The following is a 19,099-nucleotide window of genomic DNA, read 5'->3' on the forward strand; positions in this document are numbered from 1 at the left end:
AGAGTAAATTGCTACACTGATGACTTAATGCTCAGGTCATATGAAACCATGGTTTTAGGAAACCATGAATGGAAAGGACAAGGGGTGGGAAATTAAACCTGAGAAAATCCAGAATACAATCCATTCAGTAAAATTCTTGGGAATAAAAGTTGAGAAGAACTTCATTGATTCTGGACACAGTGCTGAATAAATTACTGATATTGGCTTCTCCACAATCCAAAAAGAAATGCAGGAAGTTTATCGTACATTTTGGATTCTGGAGAACTCACATTACCTATTTGTATATCCTGACAGACTTCATTTACTGAATCATAGTGAATTTTGAGTGGGGTACAGAACAGGCCTCAGTCCTAGAAGATCTAAAGTAGGTTAATCAACAGTATCTCCCCCTGTATCCTTATGATCCTGTGAGGTTCATGTTTGGAAGAAACTTATCTCACTTGATTGCAATCTCAAGTCCCTTAGTGAAGGTGAGGAGAGTCTTTACAGAAGGCAGAGCTTCAGCAGAGACTTCTAAAGAGGCAAAATTTTGTTATTAGCCCCCTGATAGGGACTCTAAGAAGGGAGAAGTTTTAGTTGGTGGATCAGAGAATATTGAGTAGGAAGCATTACACAGACAGCCCTGGTATCAGCTTAGATCTTGTGATGCATGTCTTGCAAGAGGCTAATGACCTCTGAGCCATTTTACAATGTTATGTTATGTTATGTTTACTTTGTTATGTGATGAAGAAGTATTTATTAAGTATCTGTGCTGTGATTCCAGTGTCATGAAGTTATTCTTGCTTATTGTTACCACCCTTACACCAAGAGAAAAAAAATCTCTGCCTATGTTTTATGTCATATCATCTGTATCGAGACCCTGATGTTCCTTATGCTGCTCTGGTTCACTGTCAACACCTTTCATTAAGAAATCCATTGTGAACATCAAAGATTTGGTATGACCTATAACACAGACTAGACTGTTGAATCCTGAGATTTGGTTCTTTTAAGAGGAGGAGGAAAAGTTCAAAATCTTTGACCTTTGTTCTCCTTAATGTATTTTTCCTTTCTCACTATGGTATCTTCTTTAGGGGTATGGTGGTGTCTGTAAATTTAATTTTTTTTCTTTTTTTTCTTAGGATTGTCCAAGCAAGGAGGACTGTCTAGTAAAATCCTTAAAAGCTTTTCCCTACAATATAAGGTAGACCTATTTTCCACCACTGCTCCCTCCCAGGCTCTGACTAGTCCCTGCCTCTCTTGTTTCAACTTTCTGGTCACTTAAAGGAATAAAAAGTCTCATTCACATAGAGTCCAAGCCTCTCAAAGTTAGTGGGTGCCTGAGATCATAGAAGTAGCCAACAGTCCAGAGGCGTTTCTATAAGAAAGCAAAGGAAGGCCTCATTTCATTAAAGGTGAAACTAAAAACTACTTGGTGTAATCTTTTCTAGACTACAGCTTAGCTATTTTTTTTAATTAATTGGATTCATGAGTGTTTCATTTCTTTCCAACAACAAACTTGATCCAATAGGGGGCTGGAGTCAGTTCTACCCCTAACAATACTCCATTTCTTAACTCCAGGGCCATCTCTAGTCGTCCTGATTCATATCTAGTCACTGGACCCAGATGGCATTGGAGGAGAAGTGAGACTGGTGACTTAGTATAGCATCCCCTCACTCAAATCCAGTTTACTTGCTTGTCAAGACATCACCTCCCTGTCATGATCTTCTAGAACAAAGGACAAACATTATCATCATCATTCCAAAGTATCCTATCTTTTTTTTCTTTTAGGTTTTTTTTTGCAAGGCAAATTGGGGTTAAATGGCTTGCCCAAGGCCACACAGCTAGGTAATTATTAAGTGTCTGAGACCGGATTTGAACCCAGGTACTCCTGACTCCAGGACTGGTGATTTATCCACTGTGCCACCTAGCCACCCCTATCCTATTTCTTTTTAGGGCACCAACAATCATTTAGTTGCCTAGGTTCTTAACCTTAGCATTAATCTGATTTATTTTTCTCTTTCCCCTAAATCCAACTAGCTACCAAATCTTGGCATGTTTACCTCCACAACATCTCAGGCCATCACTTCAGGCTTAGACTACTGCAATAACCTCCTATTGATCTTCCTAACCCAATTCTCTTCCCTCTTTCCAAATTACCCTCCACAAATTACCCTTTCTTAAAGCACAGGTCTAACCATGTCACTCTCCTCCTCAACCTCCAAAGGCTCCAGGATCAGCTCAAGGCTCAGCTTTAGCTCATCTGCTTGGCATTTAAGCCCTTCAAAGTCAAACTGTAACCTGCATTTCCAGCATCATGGTATATTATTCCCCTTCCCACATTCTACAGCATATATTTTTGCTGTTGCTTACTGGACACTCTAGTTTCTCTCCCTATGACTTTTCACTACTTGGCCTCCTTACCCTCTTTAGAATTTCTTGTTTGTTAAAAACATAGTTTTAGCGTTGCCTTCTCTATGAAACTTTTCAATTGTTAGTTTGGAATACTTCCAAAATTACTTTGTGTTTGTTTTGGATACAAATAAAAAGGATCTCTTCTGAGAGAATGTAAGCTCCTGGAGGGCATGAACTATTTCATTTTTGCCTTTGTATCTAGTCAGTAGAAAAGTTTTATTTAAATCTTAAGAACACCACTTTGAACTTGTCTCTACTGAAATTTATCCCTTTTTTATAGACTTGATGAACAAATCTTTAGGACTTATTAAAGTCATCAAAAATAGATAATGAACAGAATGAGAATTTGATTGACCCCCCATAGGAAATCCCCTATGTCTTCTTGTGGGGTTACTTAACTGATAGATATTTTGTTATGTGTTCCTTGAGCTCACATTTTACATGATCCAATTCAGTTGGCATTACCAAGGAATGCCAAAAGACATGATTTTACATATCAAAGTACAGATAACAATTAACAAGCTAAACTCCTACTTATAAATGCATTCAATGTAATGAAAACTATTCTTTTCATACAATTAGTAAGCTGAAGGTAGAGCATTCTGTGCCTTAAAGGAAATCAAGCTATGACTTCCAATAACACCCAATGATACTCAATGTTTATATTCTTCAATTCTATGACTCATTTCTTTTTTGATTGCATAGTGAGACAACTTATAAAAGGAGCCCAACTGTGATTATGCCAAATTTGGCACTGTCAAATTGCTATAGATAACTTACAGTGGATACTTTGGAGGTCAGTTTTTAAATAAAACTATTTCTGTAAAATCTGGTAAAATTAAACCTTGAAAATGTATAGAAATGATATTTATAATTTACTGTAACAATTCTTAATTCCTGAGTAGAAAACTTTAAATAAAAATTGTAATAAGAAGTATGTTAATAATACTACAATATGGTTAAAATAATTGTCTTATTGACACAAATACAAAAAAGATGCAAAATAATATCTCTGCGATCTCTACTTTCATCATCAGCACTCTGTGCAGATTAATGATAAATACCATGTCATACTATGCAAGACAATAAAAAAACTATATTAAAGTATAACATTTTTTTACATGATTACTTACCCTTAGAACAGGGGTGGGGAACCTTTTTTTCTGCCAAAACTGAAACTTAAATTAACCTGCTATATATTTGATCGAACATTTAATTAATTCAGTCCTAAAAAAGTTCCTAGATTTATTGAATTTCAAGTCCTGCCTGTGGTTGCCTAGGCAGTGCCAGACCAAATGATTTCATAGGTCTTATACGATGGCAGGCTGCATGTTCCCCACCCCTGCCTCAGAACTAACTCAAACACCATTATTATCCTTTAAAAGACTTCTAAGACTGTGAATTTTCTAGGAATAGGGATAAAAACATTGTGTTTTTCCCCCCTACCTCCACTTTTGAGAAGATAACGATTAACATCCTGTATTGTTGTATTAATTGTAGGTCCAGTGGGGACACTTCCCGGAGTGACATCAGGATCATTCTCAGGGTCAATATTCTGAAGTCCTTTCCATGGCACTCCAGGATGAAATTCTGTTTATGACAACCAAAGTAAGAATCTGTGTAATCTAGTAATGTCATTACTTTTCAACATGACTTTGAATATTTTGATCCTGCCAAAGTTTTTTTTAAAAAGTTGCATGGATAACTTTTCTTTGTATGCCACAGTCATTCTCTGCACTGAACACACTCTTATAGAAAAAAAAGAAAAAAGATTAAAGGAAACCATCAAGCCTCTAAGCATGATAGCACATTCCAGTCTGAATCTACAGTCACCCATGTCTTCACAGAGAAGGAAGATGTATTCTATCATTTGTTCTTGGGGATTAAGATTAGTCATTAGAATTAACTTTTATTTACATTATTGTAATCACTGCATAAATCACTGTTTTGATTTTTTACTATTTTTTCTTTATTCAAATCTGTTCATGTTTTTCTGAATTCCTCATATCCCTCACGATAGTATTCCACTAATCTTCCAATCAATAAGAAAATTTTGTTTCTAAGTTTCTGCTACCAAAATAGATTATGAACAGAATGAGAATTTGATTGACCCCCCTCCCCTTTGGGAAACCTCATATGTCTTCTTGTGGGGTTACTGATTTTTTTTTTTTTAAGTTTTTGCAAGGCAAACGGGGTTAAGTGGCTTGCCCAAGGCCACACAGCTAGGTAATTATTAAGTGTCTGAGACTGGATTTGAACCCAGGTACTCCTGACTCTAGGGCCGGTGCTTTATCCACTATGCTACCTAGCTGCCCTGGTTACTGATATTTTGTTATGCATTCCTCGAGCCCACATTTTACATGATACAATTCAATTGGCATAACCAAGGAATGTCAAAAAACATGATTTTACATATCAAATTACAGATCACAATTACTATTTAAGTATCCATTTTAGTCACTGTATCACTGAGTCAAAGGATATATAAAGTTCAGTGACTTTTCTTGAAATTACTGCACATTGTTTTCCAGAATGGCTGCAAGACAATTCTGAGTTTCACCCATAGTTTGGCCTAATTTTCCATTGCCATTACAATAACATTCCTCTGTCATCTTTGCCACTTTCATGGTATGAAGTGACACCTGTTTTTTAATTTAATTTTTCAAATCATTAGTGATTTGGAACATATTTACATATGATCGTTGAATATAATTTTTCTTTAGAAAACTGTATTCATATAATTTGATTACTTGATCTTTTCCCTTTCTTAGTATCCCCTAAATGGGGAATGACCCGTTTCCCCAAAATCTTGGATGTCAGATTTTTTTCTGCAAGGCAATGGGTTTAAGTAACTTGACACAACTAGGTAATTATTAAGTGTTGGATTTGAACTCAGGTCCTCCTGATTCCAGGGCTGATGCTCTATCCACTGTGCAACCTAGCTGCTCCTTGGATATCAGATTTAAGAAACTTGACAGCTTCTCTTCTTCGCTGAGTGGATTTTTGCAAAAATTCTTTCATTTTATGTAACTAAAATGATCTATTTTAGCTTTGATGTCACTTTTAAGCCTCAGTGCAAAAAAAATTTCCCCCAGTTATAGCTGTTAAAGATACTTCCCTTTAATTCTTTTTCTGATGAATACAGTATTCATAAACCATAAATTTAATTTCTATAAAATTACTTTCTAGTCTTCTGCTATGTTTTACTCTTTTTGTTGCCATAATTTGTCCCATATATTTTAACCAAAGCAATCTTTCATAGTGACTACTCTAGATTTTTGCAATATTTCAGAGTCATCCAATCAACTCATGAATCATAACTCATGAAAATACCTAGAATTTATTTCACAGATATTACCTTAAGAACAGTGGACAGAACATACATTTTCATTAATTTTGTTTATATTTTTCTCAATGATGTTTGATATATTGCCTCTTACTTATTATTTTATTATTAATCCAAAAGGAAAAATAACACCCATAGGTTCAAATTGCAGAAAAGAAATTCCCACGAATTTCTCAGAATCTAAAAGAAATTCTTAAAGAGCTAATAGAATGCCAATGCCTACAAAATTTAAAACATTTCAGTACTTGATTTCTCTGTTCTAAACAATTTCCTCTGAACTTTTTTCCTTTTTTCGGTTTAGACCTGTGATTTAATTGATAGAGGGTTCTTGGTATTACATCTCTTTTCACTGATGTAGACAGGCAATTAAATCTATAATTTATAGTTACCTGGGGTAGGGTTGTCAAACTCAAACAGAAACAAAATCCTTGTCTGCCCATACTGACTTAGAAAATCTTAAATTAATATTATTTACATTGTATTGTATTTTTCTTTATTTTGTTAAACATTTCCCAATTATATTTTTAATCTGATTCAAGCACAGTAAGGTTTGTAGCTACATGGGGCCCAAGGGCTATGACATAGGGTATTAAGGGGCTGTGATTTGTCCATAAAATCAAATTAGTATGTGTCAGAGGTAGGACCTGAATATAGGCCTTCCCTAATTCCAACTTTATATTCCCTCTTATTAGGCCCTACCAGTGTGAATTATAGAAAAACTATTACTTTACCTGGTGGCCAGTTAATGCTGGAACCATTTGAGATTTTATCATTATCAGATTTGGCACGTGACCAGCTGTGGGGAACGGCTACAGGAGGGCTGGCTGGTGATTCGCTGTTTTGGATTAAATCATACCGGCCATAAGAGTCATCAATGGAGGACTTACCCGGAGGCCCAATGTTTAAACCTCCAGGGATAGCACCTGTAGTGAGAAAAAGAGAAGAAGTAAATAAAACATGTTATGCAAGTGGTAAACCTATACTGAGGTTCATGACTTAGAATTTTGTTTTTTAGTAATTATGATATTTAATTACTGTAAAGTTAAGCCAATAAGCATTTATTAAGCTAATACTATATACCAAGTACTGTGCTAAGAGTAGAGGATACTAAGAAAGGAGAAAAGGTAGTACTAGAACTCAAATTCACAGTTTAACAAATAAATCAACATATAAACAGTTATAAATATAAAAAAAGGATAAGTTGGAGATTATCAAGCCACTAGCATTAGGGAAAATCAAGAACTATTTCTTAAAGAAGTTGGGAGGGAGTGGCTAGGTGGTACAGTGGATAGAGCACCGGCCCTGGAGTCAGGAGTACCTGAGTTCAAATCTGGCCTCAGATACTTAACAATTACCTAGCTGTGTGGCCTTGGGCAAGCCACTTAACCCCATTGCCTTGCAAAAAAAAAATCTAAAAAAAAAGTTGGGCTTTGAACTGGAACTTGAAGAATATAAGGAAATCTAGGAGGTGGAATTGAGGAAGGAGAGACTTTTAGGCATGGGGACATTCAGTAGAAATGCATGAAGTTGTTTGATAGAAGAAATAACAAGAAGGCCAGGATCCCTGGATCACAGAACATGTGGTGAACAGAGGAGTTTATATTTGATCTTGGATATACCAATGAGTCATGGGTAGTGATAAAGTGTGTATGGGACCTTGGGTTGGGAGGACCTGAACTCCTATCTGGGCTTGAATGCTTCCTGGGCAAGTCACTTAACCTCTGTCTACCTTACTTTTGGTTAACTATAAATGAGAAAATATTAATACCTACCTCACAGGGTATCAAATGAGATATTTGTAAAGTGCTTAGTACAATGCCTGGTAAATAGTAGATGCTTTATAAATGTTTAATCCAATTGAGTTTATTGAATGGAGTAGAGGTGATATAGTCAGACCTGAAGTTTAGGAAGATCAATTTGACAGCTGAGTGGAGAATGTACTATATAGTGTGGAGAGGCTACTGCTGTTGTTCAGGTATGAAGTGAAATGGTAGAGTTAGAAGAGAGGAGGCATCTAGGAAATATGTTAACAAAGGTAATATTAACAAGATCTAGAAACTGATTGATTATGGATGTTGAGAATGAAGAGCTGAGGTTGACATCTTGGTCAGTTGTCTGGAAAGATGTTGGTAGGTCTTGATAATAGGGAAATTCAAAAGAGGGGACAGTTTTGGGGTAAAGAGAATAAGACAGTTTTGGACATGATAAATAAGATATCTACAAGATATTCAATTTGAAATACCAAAGAGGCAGCTGAAAATGCACATTTGTAGGTCAGCTGAGAGATTATAAGGGATATGCAGATATGGGAGTCTTTAGCACAGATATAAGAATTGAATTCAGGGAATTGATGAGCACTCACCAAGTGAAATAATATAGAGGGAGGAAAAAAGAATGCCCAGGAAAGAGTCTTAGAGGAAACCTACCTTAACTGAGTATGATTTAGATCAGGATACAGTAAAAGAGACTGAGGATTAGTTAGATAGGTAGAAGGATTAGAAAAAAAGCAGTGCCATGAAACCTCAAGAAAATATTATCAAAATAAAAAGGAGTAATAGACAATGTCAAAGGTTGCAGAGAGGTCAAATAGGATGAGGACTTGCCAGTTTGAAGAGTTAAGAAGACAGTATTAGAAAGAAAGCAAGTGAAGACATCTATTGCAAATATTCTTAAGGTCTCTGGTTACAAAAGGGAAGAGAGATATGGGATAGATGGATCATGTGAAAGTTTTCTGAGGACAGGGTGACATGAGCATGTTTATGAGTGGCAAGGAAGCAGAAAGTAGATAAGGAGAGACTAAGATAAAGTGAAAGAATGAAGATGGAAGAGGAAATCTGTTGGAGAAGATGGGATGGAATGAGATTATTTGTGCATGAAGAGGTGCTGTTCTGGCAAGGAGAAAGGCTTCCTCTCAGAGGTATAGGAGAAAATGGCAGGCTTTTGAGTGATATAAGATGAGGAGGAATCTCTAGATGTATGGCTTTAAATTGTTTTTTCAGGTTTTCAGCTGAGATGGTAGGGGGAAGGTATTTGGGGAGGGATGAAAATGTTTGGAAAAGCTGCTGTCTTGAGTTATGTAATGAGTCTAACAGGGGATATGAAAGGATTGACTCAATCCAGTATGGGTCCATTTGAGAATACGTGTATACATATACATATACATATACATATACATACATATACATATACATACATATACATACATATATATATATATATATATATATGTATATATTGATCCAGTCAGCATGGTTTCATCACTTTCTCCAATTTTGCTTGGCAGCAGGTGTGTAGGACAGTAGGCATGGTAGGTGAAGTTCAAGATTGAGACTTGGCCCTTCTTTTGAGGACATATTTAATTAAGCATAATTGAGTAGTCAATCATTGGGAAAGTGATTTAAAAAGATAATTGAAAACTTTAAGTTTGTCTATTTAAAAAGCAAATCACAACCTGGTCTTGCCTATCTAACCAGTACAGTTCATCCACATCTTCCCTTAAATGTTACTTGTCTTGTCATTTTTCAGTTGTGTCTTTGTAAACCCATTTGGGGTTTTCTTGGCAAAAACACTGGAGTTGTTTGCCATTTCATTCTCCAGCTCATTTTATAGGTCAATAACTGAGGTAAGCTGAGTTAAGTGACTTGTCCAGGGTCATAAGCATCTAAGGTTATATATTTGTACTAAGGTCTTCCTGATTCAAGGGCCCACACTTGTCTCCTGGGTCACCTAGTTGCTCTAAGTGTGTTGCAGAGCATGAAAAAATAAGGGTTTTGCTTTCTTTTTTCCCTCTAAACTCTTGTCATATGATCTGTCTACCATCTCTTTTGAATCATATATGTACTTGATGACATCCTCCAATCTAGTTCTTCTAAATCCTTAATTTGTTTTAGCCTACATACAATATCTATCATATATTTTCCTTTAAGCAATACTTGTTTTTAATTCTATGGAAATTGTTGTGCTTCATTATTTAAATCATCTAACACCTCCATCATTAGATTTCTGAGATGAACATATCTTGTGTTCCTGGAAGAATCTGGGATTGTTAAAGGAGCTTTGAAATTTCTTGGAGCCATTCCAAGTTGCTATCTTTTTCTTATAGCATTCAAGTCCCAACAGGCTATCCATTTTTTTTTACTGTCATTCACACATACACCCCCTTCTCTTCCCCCAATCTCTAAATTCATTTAAACATTGTTTATTTAATGAGACTGCATGTCAAAACTAAATTTAGTTAATTAATATAGAGTCTTCATTCACTTACTTTTTAGTTGTAAACACATGTATCTTTTTCAGAAGACTTTTCAATGTTCAGGGGCCTTGATGTCATGATGAACAATGTTATCTGCCTCCACTTAAGGAACTGATGGCATCTGAATTCAGACCAGGGCATACTATTTTTCATTTTTTATTTTTTTTTAGTTCAAATTTTCTTCTACAATATGACTAAGATGGAAATGTTATACATAATTGCACATTATAACCTATATCAGATTGCTTATAGCTTCAAAGAATTTGGGGACTGGAAACAGAGGGAGGGATACAATTTTGAACTCAAAGAAACCTCAACCAATATTAACAATTGTTTTTATATGTAGATGGGGAAAATAAAATATTTTTTAAAAAAGGCTTGATTCCCTAATAAAGTACAGATTTGACCAAATCTCTCTCCTATTCAATATATTCCAATGGGTCATTAAAATCTTGGTTTATAATATCTGTCGAATATTTCCTCTTCTCTTCACTTACACAGTCACCAGACCCTTATTCCTCTTGCTTAGCTCTTATTTTAATAGCCTCTTTATTGGTTTCTCTGTCTTTAATTTCTCTCTACTCCAATCCATCCTCCACTGAGTTGCCAAAACCACTTTAGGAAAAAAATCAAATATATTGTCTTCTATTTGACATTTATGTTCTTCAATATGTCTCCTTTTAACTATTCAATATTGTATGTTTCTTCCCTTCATACACTGTACAATTCAAATAAATTGGCCTACCTGCTATTCCTTGTGTGCGTTTGTCTACCTCTTGACTCTCTTGTCATCACTGGTTGTCCCCAGGCCCCTGTAATACTTTCTCTGCTTCTCTCTGCCTCTCAGATTCCTTGAAGAGCTGGCTCAAATCCCAGGATGTCTTTCCTGATGCCCCTTGTTACTGGTGACTTCTTTCTGGGATTACCTTCCATATACTCTGTATAGATCTGGTAAATACCTAGTTCTTTACATGTTGTCTCTTCCATTAGAATGTAAGCTCCTCGAGGGCAGGGATTCTTGTTATTGTCTTTTTCTGTATACCCAATACTTAAAAAATGCTTATACCCTGACAACCAGAGAATGCTTTCTCTGCTTGCTTCCATCCCATAGAATTCCTCATTTCTTTCTAACTCAGTTCAAATACCACCTTCTTCATGATGTCTTTCCTGATTTCCCAGTTGCTAGTATACATCTCTCCCAGCATCTTTTATCTTGTATATTCTTTTTTTTTTTTGGTAAGGCAATGGGGGGTTATTAAGTGTTTGGGGCTGGATTTGAACTTAGATCCTCCTGACTCTAGGGCCAGTGCTCTATCCAGTGTGCCATTTAGCTGCCCCCCCTCCTATTTTGTATATTCTTGTTGATTTTTAAAAATCTTTCAGATAATTTTGTGATGATAAAGATGTAATCGAGGAAAAGTAGTCTATTCTCTTCTAATACCCTCACCAAAAATGACATGAATGTGTATATAGATGACTAAAATGAACAAATTTTTATATAAAGAATGGGAAAGCAGGAATGTAGAAAACAGCCCAGTAATTGTTGATACTCTTAGAAAATTTTTTTTTTGTTATTAATAAGGTCTGGAACTTTTCTATGCTTTTGGTTTCTCTAAAGTATAATAAAATTTGGTTTCTTCAGATACCTTGTGATCTCCTAATGACTTTGGAAATGTGTCATCCTAAGGATGGTATCTATGTATCCTTGCTTTAATCCTGTTATTTTCACAATCTTTTTTTCCTCAGCAAGCATGTCCAGGACTATGATATTAGCTGCTGTGGCAGCTCTATCATGCTTCAGGGTGAAAAATGTTTGTAATAAAATATCTTTGTTGATCATTTTCATTTTTCTCCTGTTTTTTTGTCCTTCCAGTTTCATCTTTAAATGTCCTTAGGATGAAGGATGATTGGGGCTCTTGGAGACTTTTTAAATTAGTTTTACCTTCCATTATTGCTTATTTACTCTCTATCCTTTTTCTTTAAGCATTAACAATATAGTTTATGCTATAGATTGATGCTGTTTTTGGCTGCCATCTCTTTCTACTTCTCCAGTAAATTACATATTTGCTAAGGCATTTTAAAACTCTTGATCACCTTATAAACAATTTGCTTATATTAGTTGAATTTCTACATGAAGTTAGTCTGTGCTCTTTTTTTTGGTCCATTACTCATTTTCTATTATTAGCAGCTTGCCTGAATGGATGAAAACTGAATTTTCAATCAATTTTTTCCCATGATTTTCCAGCTTTGTCCTAATCTTGATCATTTTGTCTAACAAGTTGGTTATATTCAATTCAATCAGTAATCAACTGATTGTAACTGATTAATGAGTCATTTCCTGTCTGCAAGTAAATAATCAAATTTCTCTGGTTTGTTATTTGACGCTCACTATGTCTACAATCTATTGGTTCTTTTCTTTAAGACAATGTTTTTAATAAGAGGTTTCTCTGTAGTTGACACATCTTTGACTTCTCTTTCATTCATTATTCCAGATACATATTTTTATGAATATATATATATATATATATATATATACACACACACATACATTCATATACTTTAAAACTATCTTTACATTGAAGTCACCAAGTATCAAAGTATACATATGTATACTTTGATAATTTGGAGGTTCTACGAGTTGCTAAATTCTCTGTGGAATTTCTTTACTCTTTATTCTTTCCAATGGATGTTGGTTCATAAATATCAATTATTTTCATGATGATCTTTTTGCAAATGCTCATTATGAGCATTGAAAGCCAAGCAGTATCATGAAATAATGTTTCTTGTTGCTTATGGGAATATAATAAAATCTACATTGTCAATACCTTTATGTGCCTTTCCAAAGAGAACCTGTGAGCCCTTCCATTTAGCCCTAACATCCTTATTTCCTCTGGTTTACTTATGGTGAGAAAATCAAGATTGATATGATCCAGTTCTTATAGACATATATTCACTCACTGATTATTGGACAAAGGATCGCACCATTTAGAGTAATGATCAAATTAAAGTTTACAGATAACTAAAAATTGTGTGATTCTTAGCACCTTTCCCCCCTTTTCACAATCTGCCACCATCACTGTGATTATACATGTCTGAGGACTACTTTGTATTTTTCTTTGTTTCTTGGATTGTTGTGGTCAAAGAATTTATCACCAAGTGGTCAGTCTTCTGGTAATGAGTCTTTTTGTAAGGTTTTATGAGGCTGTTCTCTGCAGAATGGATTTGATTTGTTACTTGGACAATCCTGGAATCCTTCCCAGCAGGCTACAACCTGTGAGAGCTTATGCTGACATAGCCTGACAAGGCACTATAGTACAACTCTGTGGAGGCATATATAAACAACAGTAATACAAACACATTTCTGATAAAACATACCATGCTTGCTAGGGTTCTGATCAAGTGGAGAAGCAGCACTGGATAAATTATCCATTGAATTGGGGTGTGTCCACTGAGGAAGGCGAGACTGAGACTGAGAAGTGTCCTTCACTGATAAACCACCAGTAATGTCCATGCTGTTTACATTCATGTTTGGGTTCAGTCCAGCTGTCACAGAAAGAGAAAGTCTGAGTTTGAATTTATCTTAGTTTTACTTTAAATTTTGGAAGGGGGGGGTATTTCCTGGTCTTACTTCAAATCTCTAGTTGATTTAAAAAAACTAAACAAGGAATATCAAGTTTTATTTGTAGCTCACTTAAAGAAGATTAAATAGTTAATTTGTCTGTTCTCTTCAACATTCATAACCATAACATCTAAGGTTAACCCTAATAAGTAAGTATACTTTGATACATTTTTATAGGAAACAAACCTGAACATGTAGCATTTTTAAGATGCAATGGAATTATGCTAGTCAACTAGCAGTGGCTATGTAGGTAGATCCAGAAAAGCAATTTCTGTAGATACAGCTATCCTGATCAACTGCTGACTAATTACCAGCTACTGGGCAGGCAACCTAGTCTAGGTGAAACAATAAAGGATCCTGAGTAAGAGACAGCTTGTGATAGGCAAGTCAAATACCATCAGATCTGTTGAGATCTGAATGTAGATAACCCAGGACTCAGAACCTAAGAGCCTTGGAGAATAGCAGCACTCCTCAGATCACTCACTGGTCATGCTACTATCATTGAAGAGGGATCATTTCAGAATGTAGGTCCAACTGCTTCACCATGATCAACACTAAATGCTGACCCACTGACATCCAGGTGCAGGTAAGCCTAAAAGTCCTGTAGTAATAGCATAAGGCCCACACAGTCATCATCCTGAGAAGTCTTGTGGAGATGTGACTTGGGAGTGTTTTCATGAGCACTTACAAAGTAAGTACAAAGTAACTCCATTTCTAGAAGTGAAGATTCTTGCCACCAAACATCATTTACACTGTCAAATGGTTCAACATCAGAAACTGATATAATTTTATTAGAGGAAATTACATCAAAGTTATTACATTATCATTTGCTTAGCCCTAGTACCCTAAATATCATGGATCCTTTTAGGATGGGGGCAGATGAGACAGAATGTTAGCCTGGAATGAAGAAGACACTTCGTAGTTGAGGGAGTCCAGGAGTAATTTAATCTCTGTTTGCCTCAATTTCCTTAACTGTAAGATAGGGAGAAAATGATCTACTTCACAACGCTGTTGTGAGGATAAAATGAAATATTTGTAAAAGTGCTGAGCAGAGTGCCTGGCAAGTATAAATATTTATTCCTTTCCATCTGACTTGAAGTTTTGAAATCTTGAATATCTTTTGTTTCCACCATCAGAATGTGAATTTCTTAAATACTATTCTTTAACACTAAAGCAATGGGCTATCTCAAGTGAGCTATAATTTTAAAAGAATATATCTGTTTGCAAAAGGTCGAGAACCACTAGCACTGTAGTTGACTAGCATAATTCCATTCCATCTTAAAAATTCTACATGTTCAGTTTTTGTTTCCTCTAAAAATGTATGAAAGTATACTTACTTATTAGGGTTAACCTTGGATGTTATGGTTATGAATGTTGAAGAGAACAGACAAATTAACTATTTAATCTTCTTTAAGTGAGCTACAAAGATGTAGTTATTGGTGTTGTAGAAAGAGAAATGAGATTGGGATTTGGGAAACCAAATTGTCCCTATATCCCTGTGTGCCTGCCCCTGGGGAAGTCACTTCACATTCTGGAGCTCAGTTCTCTAATTTATATATTGAAAGGACCAGATTGGATCATTGCTATGAACTCTTAAGTCTCAAACTATATAAGCTGGTTTCCTTTAACAGAGGTTTAACTGTTCTTCAGACCCTCACTTCTATGAAGCAGAAAATAATCTTTCCAAGATAAGCGAAGGAAGATGGTGTTAAGTTTGATACAAAATGTCTTATTTTTTCTAGAACAAGCCTTGAATTTTTCTGTCTTTGGCTTTGTCTACACTATTTCCTCCATTAAGTATATCCTTACTCATCCAGTTTTGTCTGACTTTTGCCAAGGGCTAGCTCCAATATCATCTCCAGGGAAGTGCCTTTTGATCTCCACTACCAGAGTTCTCCCTTACTGTACTTGGAGTTCTATCATACCAGAGATCACAGGATATAGAGCTAGAAAGGTCCCTAGACATCATTGAGAGTCCCTGAATTTTTTTTTTTAGGTTTTTGCAAGGCAAATGGGGTTAAGTGGCTTGCCCAAGGCCACACAGCAAGGTAATTATTAAGTGTCTAAGACTGGATTTGAACCCAGGTACTTTATTCACTATGCCACCTAGCCACCCTGGTCTGATTTTTTTTTTTGAGCATGTAATTCTGTTACAACACAATGTTTTAAAAAAATCTATGTATTTTGTCCCTTTAAAAACATTATATTAAGAAAGCTACAGGCTTTACTGGTGATTGCCAGAAAGGTCCATGACATACCCCAAGAAGTTAAAAGCCCCCATTCTGGCACAACTCCCTCATTTAAATGCAAGAAAATTGAGGTAGAGAGTTTTATAGGAGTTGCTCAGGGTTACCTTGTAATAAAGAGCAGAATCATGATGAGAACTGGTCACTAAGGTAATCTTTTAAATATGATTAAAAAAAGATTGTTTTAATTTTACTTTCTTCATTTTAGAGAATAGAAACTAAGGCCCAGAGAGAGAGAGAGAGAGAGAGAGTACCTGACTTGTCCCTGGTGATTCAGCTCCTTTGACTCCATGCCCCTTTATGCTAGATTATCATTATTTTTATTTTTCTTCAGGATTATAAGATTAGTAAATGATGGAAATATTGCATATTTAGTATATCTACATTTTAGCAAAGCAATTGTCTCTTATTTTATCCTCATAGCAATTCTCAGGGGGCACAAAGGAGGTAGGATTCCATACTAATGTTCACAAGCCCCCAATGTTGTGTTTCCCATAAATAGTCAATTGGACTTAGTTGTTTTATTTTGGGGGGGGGGTAAAGCAAAGAAATTTATAAGCAAGAAAACTTGTTCAAAAAATTCTTTCCAAAAGACTGAGGCATACACTTCCACAAATATACACAGGGCCCTGGGGAGAAAGGGCACAAATTTAAAGTATAAAAGAATGGAGGCACAGGTATAGAGAACACATGTGCTATTAATGATTCAAGTCACACCTTTTGGTTATAGAGACCTCATCATGGAGTTTCCCAGAAGTGTATCTCTTTTGGCTTTGAGGGCTGGTGTTTTTGTTGAGCCCACAGCCATCCTTCTTTCTGACACTAAGGATCTCAGATTTAGTGAGGCTGCATTTTTTTATGGGTGCTTATTACTCTTTGCCAAGATGTGTATTTTCTTACTAGGTTAGTCTTTTTTTTTAAGGTTTTTGCACGGCAAATGGGGTTAAGTGGCTTGCCCAAGGCCACACAGCTAGGTAATTATTAAGTGTCCGAGACCAGATTTGAACCCAGGTACTCCTGACTCCAAGGCCAGTGCTTTATCCACTATGTCACCTAGCCACCCCTAGGTTAGTCTTTCTAAAGACAATTAATGGTGTGGAGAGGCAATTGAGTGAGAAGAAAAGAGAGGAGAGGAAGGTGGGTATCAGAAAGAGAAGTGGGAGAGTACTTTTGTTAAAGTCCATAATCCCCAATTCTGGAAAGTCATTTAGTGACTTGGGGAGGCTCCTTTTCCAATGCTTTCTCAGTGCCTTATATTAAAGCTCAGAAAAGTCTGTGTGGTACAGTTCATATGTGATTGGAAAATTAATATTTTCTCAAACTTCTAAATATATAGTTATACAACTTAAACATAATATTTTACAAAAGCATTCTGCAACCTAAATATGGGAAAAACAAATCAGCCCCCACACCTCTGAAGGGAAAGCCTTTAGGGCTACTAGAATACTAGGGGTGATCAGAAAGTCATTCTCTTTCATTCTTTAGGTGAGAAGCCAATCACATTTGGCTTGGTGCTCATGTAGCAAGCACTATTTGGCAAAAGACTGGGGGACTTGGCACTTTTTTGCTGCCTGTCACAACTGAAGGGTTCCTCAATTCTGGGCTTTGTTAATTACAATAAATTTGTGCTGGGTCCAAGGGCCTTAAGCATTAATTCTCTCCATCTTTCCATGAGGGGCTCCTTTGGACCTGTATGCACAAATCAGGTTTAATCATGGAAAATTCCTTTGGGTCTCCTTGAACTCAGGTACTCCTGACTCCAGGGCCAGTGCTCTATCTACTGCGCCACCTAGCCACCCCAAAAACAAGAACCCACAATATAAATATAATTAGTTATTTCTAAGGATTTCTAGGGAATCCTACTAGATGTCCAAATCATCCCGAATTAGGACATAGGACATAACTCAGTAAAGCCTCAAAGAAGTATGAGGAGCCCAAAAGGGAATAAACACTTGGGTTTGGTTATTCAATATTTATAAGTCAGTGGGTAAACCATATTCAGTCTGTAAGGACCTTACACAAGCTGTTCAGGCAGTTTGAATCTGCTTAAAAGTAATAAAATAAAATCAAAAGAATATTTATGACAATTTGGTTGATTTTAAACACATGGGTATAATAATATAACCATTCAAAAAAGCAAATCTTATCGCATTGAAATTATTTTGATTCATAGCAAAACAAAACCAGCAACGTTGTAAAATGATGAGAAACAGGGAAAATTGGGGAGGGGGCACATCAACAACCCTCAATATAATGTTCAGCTTTGACCTCTTTGGCCCAGTGACCTGGCACATAAGTATGTTCAGTTCTACTGGCTACTGGAATCTTCTATCAGAGGAAGAGGAGGGACTCCAGAGATTGCATATCAACATTTTTTGACTTGGGCCTGGTCTTTGGCACAACTATAATATTGGCAAAGGAATACAAGATAAGCATATTAATTTTATGCAACTGACAAGTCATACTAGTTTGATATGTTTCTGGAAACGGAGTATCTGATTAGAATTTAAAACAAGAGGGGCAGCTAGGTGGTGCAGTGGATAGAGTATCTGCCTGAGCATCTATTTGAGTTCAAAGCTGGCCTCGGACACTTAACAATTACTTAGCTGTGTGATCATGGGCAAGTCATTTAACCCCATTGCCTTAAATTAAAAAAAAAAAAAGAAAACCTTGCAGAATTTAAAACAAGAGAAAAAAGTTACTTCTTTTCCCCCCTCAGTAGATACCTATGAACTAGGATAACTAAAAAACAAAGTCCTTGGTAGAGAATCTAACCAGTGAGGCATTGAACATATGAAGGGTTCCAAAATGATCCCAGACAGTTCCTAGAGTATAGTGTCCTCTTCAGAGTTACTTTCCCAACTTGCAACTGCCTTGATGCTATTATTAAGAGGGTTCTGGAGGGTCACCTGGAAAGATAGGATTTTCAGTACTGTGCTCATAAACTCTTACCAGTATACTTTTCATTAACCATAAATCAGACTTAGTCTTTTTTTAGCAAAGCTAGTTACTTAGGCGGTACAGCAAGAAAAGTAGTTACAGAAGCATTTCCCCTGGAAGTTTGAATTACATTCTCCCATAAGTACACACAGGACCTATGGGGAGAAAGGACACAAATAAGATATAAAAGTAGTGAGGCAGATATGTTCAGAACATAAGTGCTTAAGGTTTTCTTTACACTTGGTTAATGAAAGTATTTTTTTTTTTTTACTTTTGTAGAGACCTTACAAAGTTTTCTTCTGGGT

At 36.0% G+C, this 19,099-nt stretch overlaps 1 protein-coding gene across 13 annotated transcripts in view; it reads right to left on the reverse strand.

Moving 5' to 3' along the window:
• Positions 1–19,099, reverse strand: part of TNRC6C (trinucleotide repeat containing adaptor 6C) — a 233,329-nt gene that overhangs the window by 13,659 nt on the left and 200,571 nt on the right. For all 13 annotated transcript variants that reach the window (XM_074225068.1, XM_074225070.1, XM_074225069.1 and 10 more), the window contains 3 exons: positions 13,365–13,532; positions 6,469–6,660; positions 3,838–3,981 (listed from right to left, as the gene is read on the reverse strand). In XM_074225068.1, coding sequence (XP_074081169.1) covers positions 3,838–3,981; positions 6,469–6,660; positions 13,365–13,532 — 504 coding nt within the window. The remainder of the gene's footprint in view (positions 1–3,837; positions 3,982–6,468; positions 6,661–13,364; positions 13,533–19,099) is intronic.

The sequence above is a fragment of the Macrotis lagotis genome, chromosome 2 (assembly GCF_037893015.1).
Source record: "Macrotis lagotis isolate mMagLag1 chromosome 2, bilby.v1.9.chrom.fasta, whole genome shotgun sequence".
Classification (NCBI taxonomy): domain Eukaryota; kingdom Metazoa; phylum Chordata; class Mammalia; order Peramelemorphia; family Peramelidae; genus Macrotis; species Macrotis lagotis.